The 19038-nt window shown below is 35.3% G+C and overlaps 1 protein-coding gene across 1 annotated transcript; it reads left to right on the top strand.

Moving 5' to 3' along the window:
• Positions 1 to 313: 313 nt before the first annotated feature.
• On the top strand, positions 314 to 18982 carry LOC148955510 (DNA-directed RNA polymerase III subunit RPC2-like). The gene is made up of 7 exons (XM_089102576.1): positions 314 to 547; positions 2890 to 3071; positions 9727 to 9818; positions 12149 to 12300; positions 13132 to 13313; positions 15571 to 15848; positions 18667 to 18982. The coding sequence occupies exons 1-6, from the start codon at positions 361 to 363 to the stop codon at positions 15592 to 15594; spliced, it is 819 nt and encodes a 272-aa protein (XP_088958702.1). The 5' UTR covers positions 314 to 360; the 3' UTR covers positions 15595 to 15848; positions 18667 to 18982.
• Positions 18983 to 19038: the final 56 nt, after the last annotated feature.

The raw sequence follows: 19038 nt of genomic DNA, 5'->3' as shown, positions 1-19038 counted from the left end.
TTTTGCTTATTTTCGTAGATTGTTTTCGTAAATACGATTGGTGTCTTTACTCTGGAATCCAAAATATGGCTAGCTACGAGAATTCTGTTTAAAAATTTGTAATTTTTTAAAAAGGAAATTGATAAATCAATCTTTTGGGGGTTTCATTCGTATTGTTTTTATGTAAAAATTTTTAATTAATAGTCGAATTAGAAACAAATTTAGAGAGACAAAAAGATGATTAAATATTTATCACTTCAGACTGTTGAAGACTAGAACTTTGCAAGGTCAATATTAGAAGGACAAACCTGCAGATGCCGTGCAAAACTTGCAGATATTTATAAAATTCTGTTTTTAGGTGTTATAGGACTGAATCAAAGAATGCGGATTGATAGTCTACAGTATAATATAGTTTACCCTATGAAGCCAATGGTGAAATCGAGGACAATCGACTTGATTAATTTTGAACAGCTCCCTGCTGGACAGAATGCCATTGTTGCTGTCATGAGCTACTCTGGATATGACATTGAAGATGCCATTGTCTTAAACCAGGCATCTGTTGACAGAGGTATCTGCAATTACGAATAATATACCACTTTGAAGAGGAGAATGTTCTTCATCATTCATTATTTATCACTATCTTGAAGTTGTTTTCTTGTGCTACTGGCAATAGCTTATTGGACTACGAGTTTCGGAAAAATTACGTTGAGAAATCGAAAACGATTGAGACCTCTCGTGTGCAGAATATTCATGAGTTACATTTTATGGCCCGTTTTCTCTCTAAGCTATATTTAAAGAAAAAAGAAAAGGATTACTAATTGATCATTCCCTACTTTATCTGTTCAATTCCTCTCTAGCTTGACTATTGCGCTTCTAAATTTATGTTTGAGATATGTATTAATTACCATGCTAAGATATGCGAAGTAAGTAAATAAATTCATTTAATAACCCAGTATATGTGAAATAGTTTAGAAGTTCTTTGAAAAACAAAATTTTGTGTCGATGCGTATGAAAACCATAATAAAAAAACAAGAGTAAAATTAAATTATAGTCGGCTTTTTTTTATTTAATGGCTAAAACTTGCACCTTCAAAATCCTTTCCTGCAGAACGAAATCTATCGTTTTCAAATTAATTGCCAATATTTCTTGAACCTGTGCCGAACCGTGCTATTAAGTTCGTTCTAATTCTGAAGAACCTATATTCAACGTGCTTGGGACACGCGACATGAAAACGCTTTAAATCGTCATCGGGTTGAACATAGATATTATGAAAACTGTTTCTCCTGAGCCCTTGTAGAATAAACCTCAGAGCTGATGCCTCTGAATGCATCTTGGTAAATCATAACGCACTATTCGTTTTAGCTTTGTCCTTCGAGAATATATCTCGGTGTAGAGTACAAAAACAAAATATTTTTGAATGCATTTGTGTCAATTTTAATAAGAAAAAGCTAGGTGATTATAAAATATGATGTAAGTTAAAATTCTAGTTTTGTTTCTTTTGATAGTAAACAACAATGCTAAGACATGATATGGGCAGTAATTATCCCATATGAGAGAGTCTCTCAGCTCTTGGCGATAAAATATACCATGTACTAAGAATAATTGGAAAATTCCAATTTACAAACGTGTTTTTTTTCAATGGACAAGAGGACAAATGTGTTAGAAGGCACTACCGTAAAGGGCGTAACAGTAGGCTTCTCTGTATATCATTTTCTTTTCGAGTTTAATGTCATTCTTTATTTTCATGTGAAAAAATTCCAAATCTAAGAGAATTAGAAATTTTCAGATATTAATTGTGTTTATTCTTAATTTTTGATCGTTCGAAAGAGGAGACTTCCCAAGAAAAGTAGGCAAATTTGAGCCTAAAAATATACTTTATGAAACTTTGAACCCCCCCCCCCCTTCCATTGACTCTTTTTCTGATATTCCCGTCACACGCTGACGTGTAATTGCGAAGTAAAAATTATTATGTGTAATCGCTGTCAAGACCGTGTCCAGGTTTTGCTCGGGTAGAGAGAGGGGATACAGCCTTGATAGTTGTATATAGATATTCCCACAAACGAGTGAAATTTTCAAGTTATCGTTTGGAGTGACATATTCCACCTTGTAGAAGTACGCTGCTGATAGCTGAGAGTCCAGCATTTGGTTGCCTTATTGCTGTATTTTAGAAGAAATGGTGTTTTGTGGCAAAGAATGGCTTAAAACAGTACTTTTATGTTGCTTGATCGCTTTGATTACTTGAAAAGGGCACTTCACCTCAAAATTTTTATTCCAATGAGCCCTCTCCCAGTTTTCCACGACTAGCGACTTTATGCGGTCACTATTGGCAAAAACAAACAACAACAAAAAAGCAAGGAATCTACTGAGGATGCATGCGTGAGTAACTGGACCGTCCTTATGGAGGAAATACGAAGTTTTGCATTTTTGTATGTAGTGGGATGAAACCTTCGTTTTTTGATTCTCAGACATAGTGAATTTGATTGATGGTGGGAGCTTTCTAGTATTTTTAAATTAACTATTTTCTTTTCCTTTTTTCTCAAGTCTGGCCCTGTTGGTGCTGAAATTGTTATTTTACGACACAAAATGGTCGAACGACACTTTGCTGTTGTGTAATCCCAGGTGTTACTTAAAAAAAGCAATTGAGTGCAAAAAAAAAGAGATTTTATATTTGAAAGAGCCACCGGTGTGAGTGACCGTACTGTAATTTTGAACATGCAGTTTTTCTACGTAGTTATTTGAGGGACGTGATTTTTATTGATGTGCGATTGCTTCTTTGGGGTTTCCTCCCCGGGCTCTGATATCAAGAGAACTTAACTATGTACACAATTTTGTTCTTTGATGCCAATTTTGATCAAAAGCGAATGTTTTAAGTGCTTTAAATATTAGATACTGAATTTACTCTTTTTACAGGATATGGAAGGTGTATAGTTTACAAAAATGAAGTGATACAACTTCGTAGCTATGACAAAGGATTGCGTGACAAAATTGACGGACCTCTTGTTGATAAAGTGACTAGAGAGCCTGATAGGAGACACATTATACTCGGAAAAGACGGAATTGTCGAGCCTGGCTCTCGCATACAACAGGGAAATGTAAGCCCTTGTTAAGCTCATAAAGAATTTTTTTGGCCTGCTACATGGTTATCATCCTCCATCTTCGTCGAATCGAGTTAATTGCTCAACTTGATTCTCTATTTAAAAATCATAATTTGCAACTAGCTTTGCTCCATTATTATTTGTTTTATACGGGAGGGCAGATATTTTGCTTCGTGTGCTGGGCTGCCCAATTATTTTCTGGGCTCTAATTATCTCAATTATGAGTTTTTAAATTTAGTTTTAAAATTAGATAACTAGATTATCCAATTATTATTTTGGGCCTGCTATGTATCTAGGGATGCCAAGCCTCGTAGAATTTTTAAACATATGTTTTTTTTTTTTGTATTTTCTTTTTTTTTTTGTTTTTTTTTTTTTGAGTAGTATTGCTCAATAATGGAAGACAGAAAACTAAATGAAACAACAAACGTGTTGTCACTGAAGGATTTATTTATTTATTTTTTAATACAAAAATGCACTTGAATTTGTTCTCTTAATGGGAAATATTGCCACTTAAGCACTCCAAGTCAATCCCCAGTGATTGACTTGGAGTGCTTATACTATAAAGTTGCATTAATCAAATCTTAATCACTAAAATTTACATCTCTGTTTAACCTCTATGAGCTGTCATTCTTTGACATCAATCAGTTACTTCAAACAGTGGCTAAAAGTCTCTTGAAAGGGGGAAGAGATGACTTTCTTCTTTTCTATTTTTAAAACGATAATCTTTTTTCAGAATTTTGCTTTTTTGATCGAAAGCATCAGCCATTTTAAACTCATAACAGGACTTTCTTCTTTTTTATGTTAAAAAAATTGTTGTTGTTTTCAGATTAATTTTTTATAAAAAGTGTGGTAAGCCATAAAATATTTGCGGTTTACATAGTGCAAAATATTATCCAACTTGAAAACTGTTCGGCTAACCCACTATTTCAGATAGTATTCTGTCCCTTTAAATATCGTATGAGAGCTCCCTTTTATGCTTATTTATTTATTTTCTAACCCGTCACTACACAAAAGCAAGAAGACGGAGTACAATACAATACAAAAAAAGAGAAAAGAGAAAAACAAAACAATACAGAACAAGTACTTAAAAGCACTACATCGACACTACTACCGCAGGAGGGACGACCACTCGTGCGACAGCCTTATGTTAAAATTGTCGATCTGTTTTCTAACGGCCTGACATGATTCTGTAACTTTATAAGGAAAGCTAATATGTGAGTTGCGTGTCCATAAAGGTAGTCTCAATAGATACTTTGCATTACGAAAGTAGTAGGACCGAATTTGCTTAATGTAACATTAAACCCAAAACGTCGAGTTACTACAGTCGATAGACTTTTTTGATTTTTATATTACTATTCCCGTCTAGTGAATTTCCAATTACAGTTGAAAATTTGTTGTTTAAAAAATAATTACAAATAACTATACGCAGCTTCAATTCATTTTTAAATAAAACGATCCAAATACCGGCCCAATTAATCGAAAACAGAAAAGAATTGCATTTCCCGTGGTACCATGTGTCACGACTTCTCTTAAAAACCACCCGTTGCCTCTTTAACTCTAACTTTTAAAGAATTTAATTTGAAATACATTTATACCAATATGTAAACGGAAATTGGTAATAATCCGTGTCATATAGGTTACCGTATATCATTTGGTATTTTTGGACAGGAATCATAATTAACTACAGAATAGTGGTCGGCACCGTTTCTGTTTTTGGCCAAAACAGAAACGGTAAAAAACGGCAATGAAAAAACGGAACAGAAACGAAAACAGTGAAAAAAAAACGCAAATCCGTTTCTGTTTTTCCGTTTTTTTACAGAACAACAGAAACGACCTGTTTTTACTTAAAAAACGGCCGTTTTAACAGATATTTCTGTTGTTGTTTTTTCAGTTTCTTTAGATTTACGAGAGTAAAGTGAATATTTATTAATATAGATTAATAAAAAAGACCAAATATACAAAAAGACCAAATATATGAAAAGACCACATAAATTAAAATTTATTACTTAAAAACATTCGGAGTTCAAGTGACTTTGCAGTCTTTCGTGAGCACTGCTTTCGCGTAAAGTACCCAGTAATCCTAAATGCACTCTCACTGGGTACTGAAGTTGCAGGGACTGATAGATGAATGCATGCAATTTCACTTAACTCCGTGTAAGTGTAAAAGTAATCAGACCAAAATTCTAGTGGATCAGAATTATTTTGTCCTGATCTTTATCTCTCGCTCAAAAACACAGGAATCCTCTCCTCATATGCCCTGATAATATTTGCTGCACGCGGTCAATGCTCATACCGTTGGCACTTTGCCTCGTAGACTTCATCCGTAACGGAATCGTGTCTAGAAACTTAGAAAACAAGCTGTGTTATTGATATAGAGTCTCTGGTGACCCTTTTCGGTTAGTCCCTGCCTTAGTAGGAGCGACGTCAATAGGGAAAGATTTGGAGTTCAATTGGATTGAATCGAGTTCTTCTGTGCTTCTCTGCTCGGAGATGAATTGCTGGAGAAGCGAGGAGATGGACTGACGAGCTGACTCTCTGTCTACACGTGTCATTTTTTCATAAATTGCAAGGTCCAAAAAGCCAGCTCTTGTGAAGAGCATCATATGAAACTTAGGACTGGCTGAAAATTATCTCCTGAGCTGAACAACTAGAAGTTCCTTCAGCCCATTGATTGACTCAGCCATAATACTAGTATCTGGAGTCTGACAAAACAACAGTAATCCCTTAATCATCAGCACGACTTTGCTTGCCGAAACATAATTGTATCCACTAGCTATCACTGTTGCCTGTTTGAACGGGCGAAGAACCTCAATGACAGCTTCCACGATGGACCACTCATTGCTATGAAGTTCGAGCTCTCTAATCTTAGCGTCACGTAGGTTTTGGTTGAAGAAGTCGCGCAGTGGCTCTTTTCGGGCACAATACATTTCTATCATGGTAAGTGTGTTGTTCCATCGAACATTCATGTCTTTTGTGATGGATGGACTAAGATTATATATCTTGCAGATAGCTTCAAAAAGATCGTGGGATTTGGAAGATACTTTCAGGATTCTAACCAGCTTTCGTATTTTTACCAGTGCTGGTCCCAGCGTCAATACTTCACTAGAGACGCCTCTTTGTCTAGGTATTGAGCTCTCACTATCGCTGTCAAGGTCTGGATCATTTAATTCTGAGCTACTATCATCATCATTACTGCAGTCGGTATACTCAATTTCTTCAATGTCATCATCTCCTACAATCAGGTCAGTAAAGTCATCTTGTTCAGCAGTATCAACATTGTCATCAGATTCTGAACTGGATTCTGAATCCTTTAGGTGGGGAACATTCACTAAATCTACCTGGTTTCTGCATTCCCAAATCTTAAGGGTAATATTCACCACATTATGCAGGTTGTGTGCTAAGCCTGAGCTTCGCATAATTTCACCGTCTCTTAGAGCCTTTACTATATTAGCTCCCGAATCAGTAATTATAAAGTAGACTTTCCGTAGAATTCTGAACTTCTGGAGGCTACTACGGATTGCGCGAAGAATGTTGGCGCTAGTGTGAGCAACTTTTAGTCTCTTAAACTCAAGGATTCTATGCACCAAAGTTAGCTTGCCATCAGTGCTTTTCATCACATAATCAGCTGTAATACCTAGAAAGCCAGACCCCGTTCTTGAAGACCAGCAGTCTTGGGTCAAATTCACTTTCCGGGCTTTCTGGAGTTCAGCTTTGAGCTGCTTGACCTTCCTTTTCTTTGCTGTAACTAGATGTCTTGCAACAGTACGAGCTGATGGGCCAGTAAGACCTCCTGTAAGTTTAGAGATTAGAGCCTTTACTCATGGTTTTTCAAATATTGAAATAGGAAGCTTGTCAATGCAAACCGTTTTTCTACACAACTTGTTCAGCTTCAGCTGCTGCTGCTTTGTTGACTTCAAAAAATTTCTTATATCCCTTTTCTTTCCAGTGCCTTCAAATCGAGTTGTGTTAGTTTCACATGATGTGCTTGGTATGCTGAGCTGAGACAAGGCTTTAGAATGTGACTTCTTTGGAACAGTACTTGGTTTAGGTTGTTAAGCAATTTTGTGTTTAGCCATAAGGTGATTTTTAAACGATGTTGCAGACCCCTCTGTTGACTTCACATCTTTTTTGCAGTAATTGCAGGTAATTACAGCTGCTCCCTTATTCCTGGTCCCATGTTGCTCCCAGAACTTGACTTTCTTTGATGGAGGGCCCTCTCCAAGTTCTGAGTCAGAACTTGATGGAATATTTGATGTCATTTATGACAGCATGTATATCGGTACCTGCAAACCATACCATTACTAAGTGCATGGAGCAGTGCAGGTCTAGTTACTCCTGTGATTGCAAATAAGAGTAGGAAAGAAGAACAATTCAAGGAAAAAAGACACTTCTCTGTAGGACAGAGCATAATTTTATTCCATAAGCAAGAATCTTTTTTCTGTATTTGTGAATACTCCTCATATGGTATATTAAGGGAAATAAAAGTATAATATTAATAATAGCAGGAAATGGTAAAGCGTAGGCCCAGGACTCTCTGATGTAGCTAGAAGATTTTATAATGCAGATAATAGATTGACTAATTAGACCTAAAATCAACATGTGATTTGGAAATTTTATACCCTCATGCTGAAGGGTAGATCATCAACATCTTCAGCCTACTCCTTTGTTTAACAGTCCCTTGATTATAAATTTCAATCAACTAATTCAATTATGTTGATGTGAGAAACCAGGGGTAAAGGTGCAGATTAGTTCCTCCTGATAAAACAACTTATTTCTTTCTGTATATTATTCAGTCAATTGGGCTGTAAAGTTGCACATATACTGTCCAGTAGGAACAGGATAAAAACAAATCTCTTACTGTGGCTGGGTTCCAACCTTTTACTTTTCGTAAGCCTGGTAAATCCTGCAGCACTAGCAGAGGCAAAATCAGCAAGATTCGTTGAGTAGCTCCTATATCTGACCATTGGATATCAAAGATTTTATGTAGTTCCGCTTCTGCTAGTGCTAAAGGGCTTACTAGGGTAATGAAAATTAAATGGTTGGAACTCACCCTGTATATCCTGGTTCTGTTGGTAGGGCCTCTGTGCCCTACACTACAGGGGAAACTAATCTGGGTGAAGGTGCAGTTTAGCAACCCCTGATAAAAACAACTTATTACTTACTGTATATTATTCAGTCAATTGGGCTGTAAATTTGCACAGATAGGGTTCAGTAGAAGCTGGATGTAAACAAATCACTTTAGCGTATATCCTGGTTCTATTTACAGGGCCTCTGCACCCTACACTACTGGGGTAGCTAATCTGCACCTTTACCCAACCAGGTAACCATCTACTTACCAAGACTAACCAAAGGTGTAAATCCAAGTAGACTGCTTTAGATTAATTTTTACTATGGCGAATTTTTTCTTCAATAGCAAATCTTTTCTTCGGAAGACGTAAAGACAGCGCTTTTCGATAGATGACAAGTATCGCTAATCCAATAAAAGTCGCTAGGCTGCGCTATGGTGCTATTCGTAATCAAAACACGTAAAATGAAGAAAAACGAGTTTAAAAAAACAGAAACGGCAAAAACGGCCAGAAAAAAAACGAAACAGAAACAGAAACGGTACTAAAAAAACGGCTACCTTTTTTCTGTTTTTTCCGTTTTCCCAAAAAAAAAACAACAGAACATAAAACGGTAGAAAAAAAAAGAAACAGAAACAGAAACGGCGCCGACCCCTACTACAGAAATGACTCCTTTCGATGGTCGCATCAATGTTAATTTCAATTAGAACTTGTGAGAATGTCTCTTACTTCATTTGACTTATGTATCCTGCTGGGCGCTTCTTGGCGTAGAGAGTGTCTGCCTCCTCTATCCACTTCGGTCCATGGTGAGGGTTTATGTTTCGCTCAGTCTGATGTTTGCCTCCATCAGGAACTTGGACAGACTGTCGAACCATTGCTTCTTTGGTCGGTCATGGGGTCGCTTTGAGCCGGCTTTGGTAGGGTCGAAGTCGTAGATCGTCTTTGTGGGTAGATGTAAAGGCATTCGCAGCAGGTGTCCATCGTAAGATGTGTTCGGCTGCTTGGGTAGCTGCTTAGTGAATGCCTCTTAGCGTTTTATGGGACTTTTTTTTGTCTTTTCTAATACCAAAGGATTTTGACGGTCAATACTTAGACAATTAATGTTAATGCGTATCAGTTTTATGTATTTATTTATATTTTTTATGTATTTATTATTTTTGTTTATTTATCAATTACATGTACTAGTTGTGTTGATTACTGATAACCTTTGGTGTCTATAATATTGCCCCCAGTGTCTTGGACGGAATCTTTTAACACTCCTTTTTCCAATATATTATTGAAAAACCAGGTCCAAGAAGGAGGAAATAATAACAAATGGAGTAAGGGGCATTTAGGGATTAAGTATAAGTGTTAGAGGAATGAATGTTCATATGAAATCCTGTGTAATATACAACTTGTATTAAGTCCCAAAACTTCAATAAAAAGAACACTGAAAAAAATTGCTTGCATTCACGAGGCTTGGATTGTCTTTTTTTTAATTTGTGTATTCTTAATCAGTATAATTTCCTTTCATTGTATTTAGTTTGTTTCTATTACTGGCTTGTTATTCCTTATCTACAGGTCATAGTAACTTAATTATTCACTTTAAGGTGCTTGTGAACAAGAAGGTCCCTTTGGCCAGCTCCTTGAACTTGTCTGTTTCTGAAGCCCATTTCGCGAGGTATCAAGATGTTCCAGTTTCGTAAGTATTTTTTTCACTTTCATTTCAATTTCATTCCAACTAGTAGGATGCAAAATGACAATGTAGTAACATTTTATAGAAATACATATAGATATATTTTTATTTCTTTGCAACTTGAAATCATCGAGAGAGCAAATATGTAGGAAGACAAATGACCTGTGATCTAAAAAAGTTTCGTTTTTCTTTTTTTTTTTTAATTCTGCCGGATTTTGAAAATCTGAATTAATGCTAGTTTTACTCCTAGTCGAGAGTAGTTGGTGTGCTGGATTTGAAATCCTTTGTCCTAAGGGCGGTGGTTCGGTTCCTGGTGTGGCCAGTTATTTAGTTTGGGACGGGGGTCAGTGGCGTGACTCTGTAAGCTCAGCCAGAGTCGACCCAGCCCAAAATGGGTACCTGAAGAAATCTGGGGAAGGTAAGAAGGAAGGGTATGCGAAAGCAGAGGATGGCTGGCCCCCAACCCCCAATACACTTTCTGGCTGAAGGGCCTTGACGCCGAGATCAGTACTGCCGGTTTGGACTTTAAGGGTCTAGTGTCATTTCCTTTTTTTCCCTTTACCTAGTTTTACTGGGCAGTACCAAGGGAGCGAGCTTTGCTCGGGGTTTTTAGACATGAAAACGGTGGCTGGCGTATTCACCCCTCTACAGCGGAAATTCAATCCCCTTATACTCTGCTTCACACAAGAAAAACCTCCTGAATAATTTTTCTAGACTTTTTTTTATTTACATTTGTTTTATTTTTTGCTTCATCAGTTCATGGATTGTTGGCCTCTAAACCATACAAGGGAAAACAAACTGAATTTCAGTCAAAAGTAACAATATTTCTAGTTTAATATCTAAGATCACTCTCAAAGTTCAATTGACTGTTTTGTTAACCTGCAAAGTTCAGTTGACCCACTAAGCGGCTAATTAATAAAAAAATCGTTAATCGCTATGTATGAACTTGACAATACAATGCAAAATTAACCTAGGTCGGGACGTTTAAGAATAGTAAAGTCGTGATCGACATTTAGTCACCTGGGTCCAACTGTCAAACTTCATTTTGACATTTTTTCTTCTTCTTGAATTTTAGGTAAGAGAAGGTTTAAAAGTAATATATTAAGTGCGATGGGACGAAAAGTTGAATGCTCCTAAACTCTTAACCTATCTTGATCGGTTATATATATATATATATATATATATATATATATATATATATATATATATATATATATATATATATATATATATATTAAAGATATAAGATGGCAGTTTGCATTGCTGAGAAATCTACCACAGATTTTGTTGAGTCATGTTAAACTCACGCCTGCTTTTTAAAATTTGCTGAGGAGACCGTATAAGCTCTAAAATTTATTTCCTAACTATGCTTCAAATACCAGAATTAATAGCCTACAAAATAAAAAGTTCCAAGTTGTCGTTGTTATTTTTTATTAGCTTTACTTCTTTTCTTACTTGTTTGTTGCTGGCTCGAATGTCTACATGTGAATGAGCTAAAATTGGCGCATCTTGGTTTTTATTCGGAAATGGAATGCAAATGTAGCAGCAGAACTGGTCTTGGACGTTTCGTTTTGTTGGTGGTACTAGGCCAGTTGCTGGTGAAAGTCGGCAATTTTTTTGTATAGACAGAAACTGCCATTTGTCTAAAATGTTTCTATAAAATTTTCTTTGCGATTAGGAACAAAGGTACTATGAGCATTCAGGTACTGTATAACAGATTTTATAATAGCCAACTCTCCTACTTTATCTTCGTTAAGTGGAATTTCATGCTACCGAATAACAACACATCTTAATTGGGGTTCCTCATACTCTATCAATGAAGTCTCGTTCAGCATCTTAAGGAGAATATTAGGGAATTTCCAATCAATACTTGAGTTTTTTTCGGGTTTCCACTGGTGTTGATGTATGGATTAGGCTAATAATGGGATACTATCCTGCCTTGCTTATGATGTTAGGGATTTTTGAGATGGATGTGCTTTATATTTTTTATGTATTTCTGTATTTAGTATGTTGCATTTCTTTTTTCTTTGTTTTTTTCTCTCCTCTTCTTCTCCAGGCAGGTTCCAAAAAAACATCTGACTTCAGATGCCAGGTGAGGTAGAAAACAGCTGGTCTTGCTGCACGATCGAAAAGAAGAAGATCGAAAGAAGCCTCGGGGGGGGGGGAGACCATATCTAAGTTCATTTTTTGAGCTGTGAGTTTATTATTATTAATTTATTTTGTTGTGAAGTGGACACATAATCCTATTTCTCCTTTCTTCTTTTTAACCTTTCCTTTTTCATTTTTCTCTATCACTCGTTTTTTAATTCAATATTTATAGCAGTTGTGTTTTGCAGGTATAAGCGCGATGTTGAGTCTTTTGCAGAACAAGTGTTGTTATCCTCCAATAAAGAGTCAAGTATGCTAGTCAAAATCAGTTTACGTCAGGTTAGAATACCAGAACTTGGGGACAAATTCAGCTCCAGACACGGACAAAAGGGTGTCACTGGTTATTCCTAATAATGTACCATCCTTTTTATGGGAATCAATAAGGATTATGTAGGAATAATCAGTAATTAGCTTCTTCCTATTATTTAATCAACTGCTAGCTCAAAAAGAAACTTCAAAAAGAAGAGAAAAAAGATGCAGTTTTCTCGAGAGTCTGCCACTTCCCTCTGTGTTGAAATAGGTCCTTGTTGTTGTCCAAACGTGAAACTTGTGTTTTACCGAAACGGAAAACCAACAGAACTAAAACTCAAATTTTGAATATAATAAATATCCGTTATTTTTCTTGGCCAAATTAATAAGACTTTTTTTTCGTTTCATCATCTAAATTATTCCAAGCTCTAACCCCATTATGAATAAAAGAAAATTTTGAATGCATTTAGCAAGTAACCCTTTTTATGTTTTCTTTGCTATTGTAAAAGTAGCTCAGTTTAGCGTTCATTTTTTAGTGCTACGATACCTGTTTAAATAAATGCGAAAGCAAAACCTGGACTGCTACTTAGATTAGGAAGTAAGTGGAACGTTTGAATTTCCGGCTTGAAACGTATTCGATTCTTTTTTTAAGTTGTGTAATTTTTTTTAAATATTTATCGCAGGGTAGGTGAAGTTTAGGCATTTAAGTTTTTATGTATTTCAGTGACGTTAATTGGGGTTTCTTTGTTAGATTGCCCTTTTTTACATTTACGATTTTTACGCTAGCAGAAGCGTTTTTTTTTTTTTTTTTTTTTTTTTTTTTTTTCAATCTTGATCATATTTTATTCTTTTGATTTTCAATTAATTGTATTCATTAGTTTGTAGTTTGAATATTGGAATTTATTCAGTTAATATTTTTTAGCCATTATAGTTCCTCAAGAAAACCTGCCATTTAGTTGCCATGGAGTTGTTCCTGATATGATCATGAATCCTCATGGTTTCCCCTCTCGAATGACCGTTGCAAAGCTGATTGAACTGTTAGCTGGAAAGGCCGGCCTGCTTGACGGAAAACAACATTATGGTACCTGTTTTGGAGGATCTAAGGTAAACGAACTATAGTATATCAGATATGGTATGTATATTTATCTAATCTGGCGGAGTAGTAATGTGTATCTTGGGGTTAGTCAAACTCTGTTAAAATTAGTGTTTAATAAATCAAGCCGTGGTTGTTCTTTTTTCCGTGTAATTCTACTTATTTTGTTCCCCAAAAAATGAATATTAGTTTCAATGAGGCTATATTAATATATATTTTTTTTTTAACAGGAAAGCATTCGTAGAAGACTTGCTTGGTAGCTTTCAAGTATAGGCTTGAATTTATGGGTCAGGGGCGAATCCAGGAGGGAGATAACGGGGATACACCCCCCCCCCCCGCAATTTGGAAAGGTATCCCGTAGGGTCGACATTCTTATTGATCTTCAGTAATACAACAACATAATGAAAGCTGTAAATCTTATTGTGATGAAACTGAATGATTTATTCATTTTATCAAATAAAATTTAAAACAAAACTGTCGTAAACGCTAACCAAATTCTTTATATAGAAGTCTTCGCCCCTGTTTCAATCAGAAACAATAGATCTCGTATACTTTCTTAAACACGCTGACGAACTTAAGAGCAAGGTTAGAGACATGAGAAAGAGAGTAAAGCTATGTTTCATTCACTTTTCTCTGAAGGGACTGAACCGTGTCAAGATTATGAAATCAGCATTAAAGTGGCCAGATGAGCTCCAAAACAAAAGTATAGGAATAATTATGCAACAGCGTCGGAGGATCCTGAACCGCATTACCGACTTCTTGTTTTTATATTATTTCTGGACTACCTTCTGCAGCAGCTGTATCAGCGATTCCTTAGTCACAGAAAGTTCCTGGAGTCACTCCAATAGGAACTACAATAGCTACTTCCTCAGTACTGTATTTCCTTCGAGGAAGAAAAAATATCGGATATATCGGATACTCTGACTAATTTTTGGTATCTTGATGCAGACAGCTTTAGAGGAAACTTGCAAGCTGAGTTAGCTCTGTGGAGGAGAATGTGACTACAGTCGGTAAACGGGGTACCAAAATATTTCATAACCTGCTTAAAAGAATGTGATAAGAACATTTTCTTCTCTCTACATCGATTTTTGAAGATTGGTGCAGCAGTTCCCGGCACTCCTATACCAGGAGTGCCTCGGGTCAGGAATATCATGCGAGTCACCATTAGAAATACTGAGACTACTCCTCATTAATAGTTAAGGAAGGTTGAAAGGTGTGCGCCTCCCTAATATCTAAGACTTCGTAGGTTTTCGATGATGTATAGCTTGATGGGAAACAACTTTGGTTAACTCGTGCTTATGTGACTTATGCAAGTTAGGCAGCTAGTGTCGGATTTTAATGCTAATTTTCTTCAATGTTTGAAGGTCTAGAAATTTTGATAAGAGCGTTTCCAACAAATATTTTAAGATAAATTGTTTTTCCCATAGATTTTAAACGTAATACCTTATGGGAATAGCCATAGGGGTGTCTTAATTTCTATTAAAACTGTTTAAATCTTTTTAGATTCTTCACTTTTGCTTACCACGACATTCACAGTGCAATATTTGTCGAAAGGTATCGTAGAAATGAGCAACTAGAAAAACAAAGTAAAAGAACAGATTAAATATGGAAAACAGTAAGAAATTAAATTTTTTTTCTTTTGTGTCCATTTTTTTTTTTTTTTTTTTTTAAATTACAAACGGGTTACAATAAATAAATAAACAAACATCTCATTTAAAAAACACAATCCAATGCATTACTGCATGCCGGACAAAACCCGAAAAAAAAAACAATAATATTTTCTTTTATTACTCTTTTATTTCCTTGGAACCTAATATAACCCAACCCAAAAACAAATAAATAACTTCTCTCGCCTCCCTCTCCCACCCCACCAACAAAAATTTGGGAACTTGAGAATCATCCACGCAAACAACCCGACACAACACACAACATTCACAAAAAGAGAGAAAAAAAAGGAAATAAATCACTCATCCATTCAAAACCCCAACAATCATCTCACCAACAACATTCAACCAATCATTCTCTACACACAACCACTAAGATCTTACATATTGAGAAAAACAGCTTACTTTGAGGGAATTTCGAAATTCATCCAGATCTGTCTTGTTTTTTACCTCCTCGGGAAGTTTGTTCCAGGCAGTCAGGGCCAGAAAAATGGATAGAAAATGTAGACCTTGTTGTTACAGGGAAATGCTCCAGTATAGTGTGTCTATCTTTTTTCCGAAGTGGAATCAGTTTGACGTTTATAAACCTATATTTAACTGGCAGGTAAAAGACGTAAGTGATGACTAGATACGCCACGGCTACAACTACCTTGGGAAAGAAGTTCTGACCTGTGGTTTAACTGGCGAGCCCTTAACTGGCTATATTTATTTTGGACCTGTTTATTATCAAAAACTGAAGCACATGGTTCAAGATAAAATGCATGCTCGAAGTTCTGGTCCTGTGAAACCGCTGACACGTCAACCAGTTGAAGGTAGAGCTAAAGAAGGGGGGCTACGTGTTGGTGAAATGGAACGGGATTGTCTCATTGCTTATGGCTCCAGGTGAGTATTAGTTAGGATATATTTAAGTACTCTATTATCAGGGAAAGGGATTTCTTAGTATTTGCTCATTTTGTTTAGCATGAGAAATACTGTCGAGTGTATCTGAGTTTGGAAAATGATGATGAGAAAAATGTCGAAAGATGAAAAAAAAAATTATACGTATTTTGTTACTTTTTACAAATCAGAAAAAAATTTTGGAGTGTAGGGGGAGGGGTCAAACCGAGTAACCCCTTCCCCTGGATATGGCCCTGGCCTTGGTAATTTAACTAAACTTCGTTTGCCAAAAGACAATAGTAAATTGAAGATACACAGCCGTCACCCTCCCATTCAAAGCTTGAGGGAATATTTAAGGAAACTAATTTTTCTAAAGAAATTTCGGTATCTTTTTGTAGATAGGTATTCAAGGATGTTTTTTCCTTTCTATCTTTTTTTTTAGAGATTTTTCAGGAAGTATACAGATTGTTTCGCTTTTTATCATAAATACCAGTTATAATTCTGGTAGTAATATCGCTGGGCGTGTTTTTTTAGGTGTTTTCACGAGAAGCTTATGACAATTTTGCTTTCAATGTTATATACCATCCAGAGAGTTTTAATAGAAATATCGGTTTGTCATATTGCTTAATAAATTCGCCGCTATGAGCTTAGGTTTAGAGCAGGGATTCAGTCGAATCGATTTTTTTTTTAACATTATTTAATAATATTTTATCAGCTAAATGATTCACCGAAATAATTCGTTTTGGTGAAATGAAACGAAATCGTCTTATTGCTTATTACTCAACGTGAGTATTAGTCATGGCATACTAGTCACTCTTTTATCTGTAGAAAGAATTTCTGACCCCGTGTTCGATAAGATTATTGCAATGGATTTTTATATTTTTTTGCGTTCGATAGCCAGTTAAATTTTGTAATTGCGTCCAAAACTACGTATTACAATGGATTATTTGCTTCTTGTTCTTCAGAGCTCAATAAGCTACGATTTGTCCTTTTACAGATTAAACAAAGAGAAAAAAAAAATTACAATGAAAATAAGGAGCAATAATAAAACTTAAAACAAACAGAAATAATTTCATATATGAGAAGGCTGGGGAAAATCGGAAAAAAAAATCGGATGTTTGGGGGAAAATGGGAACTAGTTGCCTTCCAATCTTTTTGGTCACTTAAAAAGGGCACTAGAATTTTTGATTTCCGTCCGATTGAGCTCTCTTTCTATCTTCTATGACCTTTGGTTCCATTCGATCACCCCTGGGGAATAATAATAATATAAAATAAACACTCATCCGGATCTTTCTTCTGGCCAAAAATACAAATTATACATTTTGTAGATAGGAGCTTGAAACCTCTACAACATGGTCGTCTAATATTCTGAATCTGCTGGTGTGATTTTCATTAAGATCGCTCGAAATTTTGGGTGTGATTTTCCCCTTTTTCGAAAATCAAGCAAATTTTCTCCAGCTCATAGCCTTTGATGGGTAAAATTAAACTTAATTAATTTTATATATTTAATTCTATTTTTTAAAGTTATATATATATATATATATATATATATATATATATATATATATATATATATATATATATATATATATATATATATATATATATATATATATATATATATGTAAAAATCCATTTTGATGTTCAAACCGATTGAAATAGAGAAAAGTGTTTACTCTTATTCAATAATATGCTGCAATTCATGGCAATAAATTGTTAATAAGCTTCGTTGTGTTTGCTGATTTGGTTGAGTATGAAATTTCGCTTGAGTGCAATTTGATATGGGCTCGGTCAAATGACTTTCAAAAAAGATTATTGGTGGTGTTTTTGTATAGATAAACATTCAAGGATTTTTTTTTCTCTTTCAGAGAAATTTTTCCGGAAAAAATATAATTTCTATTTTAATCATATATACCCATCCTAGTCCTAAGAGTAATAACGCTGGTTTTTTTTTTATTATTTCTCTTAATTTGAATTTTTGTTTTGAGAAATGTCGCTTTCAATTTAATATGTCAGCTAGAGATTTTTAATAAGAATGTCACTTGTCGTATTCGGTTGATAAATTTGCAGCTTTCGTTCTGAGTTTAGCTTTAGAGTGTAGATTTACTAAAAATTAACTCTTTTTTCAACATTATCTAATATTCTTTGTTTATTTGAAAGGATTTACTAAATTACGCTATTTAATCACTCATAATAAGAATAATCACTGGAAATGATATTATAATAAATCCCAAAGTTATTTCTATAATGATTTATAATGAGATGATTGTCTAAAAGCCAATAAAATAAAAAAGAAAAACATTTATAGGTTAGTAGAAAATTTGATCAAAACATCATCCAATCGATCTGTTTTAGCTCAGAAAAAAGTGCAATATATGAATTGATTCTGAATGGTTATGAAGGTTTTTTCTTCTTTTTATTTGTCTTTTTTAGTGTACATTTAAATGCCTTACTTTTAATTTAAACTTTTCAATAAAATCTGATTTAATTTTTGTTTTTATGCTTCTGATATTTTTGCCCCTTCTTCTTTTCTTCTTCTTTTTGAATAACTGAGTTGTGAGTAGAGCCAAAATATTTTATCAATTTTTGTTTTTGTTGATTTTCTTTAATTCTCGTTGATATTACTATTTTTTGTGTCCTGCTGTGGCGCAGTGGGTTTGATCTCAGCTTGGTAATACGGGACTCAGAGTTCAAACCCAGCTGTAGCAACATACTGCGGGCTGACGCAAGGACCATAGTAGCCGAGAAGCATCTTTAATCCTTTACTATTTGCAGTGTCCGGCCAGTAATGTGCTTGCAAATCATCTCCCTATTTCCCTTGTAGGAATTTATTGAAGGAACGTTTGATGATCTCCGCTGATGCCTTCAATGTCTTCATCTGTTCGAATTGCGGTTTCCTTTCTCACAAGAAACTATGTTGGACCTGTAAAACTAGCAAGCATCTGACAGAAACTACAATGCCCTATGCCTGCAAGTTGCTGTTGCAAGAACTGCAGTCTATGAACATTACCCCGAAGATACGCATTGGGGGCTCCAATACTGTGGCAAATGTAACCTCCAAGTCAGGCTTGAAAAGCTAGGTGTCCTATTTGTTTTTTGAAGTTTTGTATTGCTTATATATAAACGAAGTCTTCTGTTGATAAGGAAAATTAGATATCTCTTCATTAAGAGCTTTTTCGCCCCCGGTTTCAAGGCT

The sequence above is a fragment of the Artemia sp. Qi Xiang Cuo genome, chromosome 2 (assembly GCF_049724085.1).
Source record: "Artemia sp. Qi Xiang Cuo chromosome 2, ASM4972408v1, whole genome shotgun sequence".
NCBI classification, from domain to species: domain Eukaryota; kingdom Metazoa; phylum Arthropoda; class Branchiopoda; order Anostraca; family Artemiidae; genus Artemia; species Artemia sp. Qi Xiang Cuo.
The sequence above is the reverse complement of the archived record's forward strand: the minus strand, read 5'-3'. Positions and strand labels throughout refer to the sequence as shown.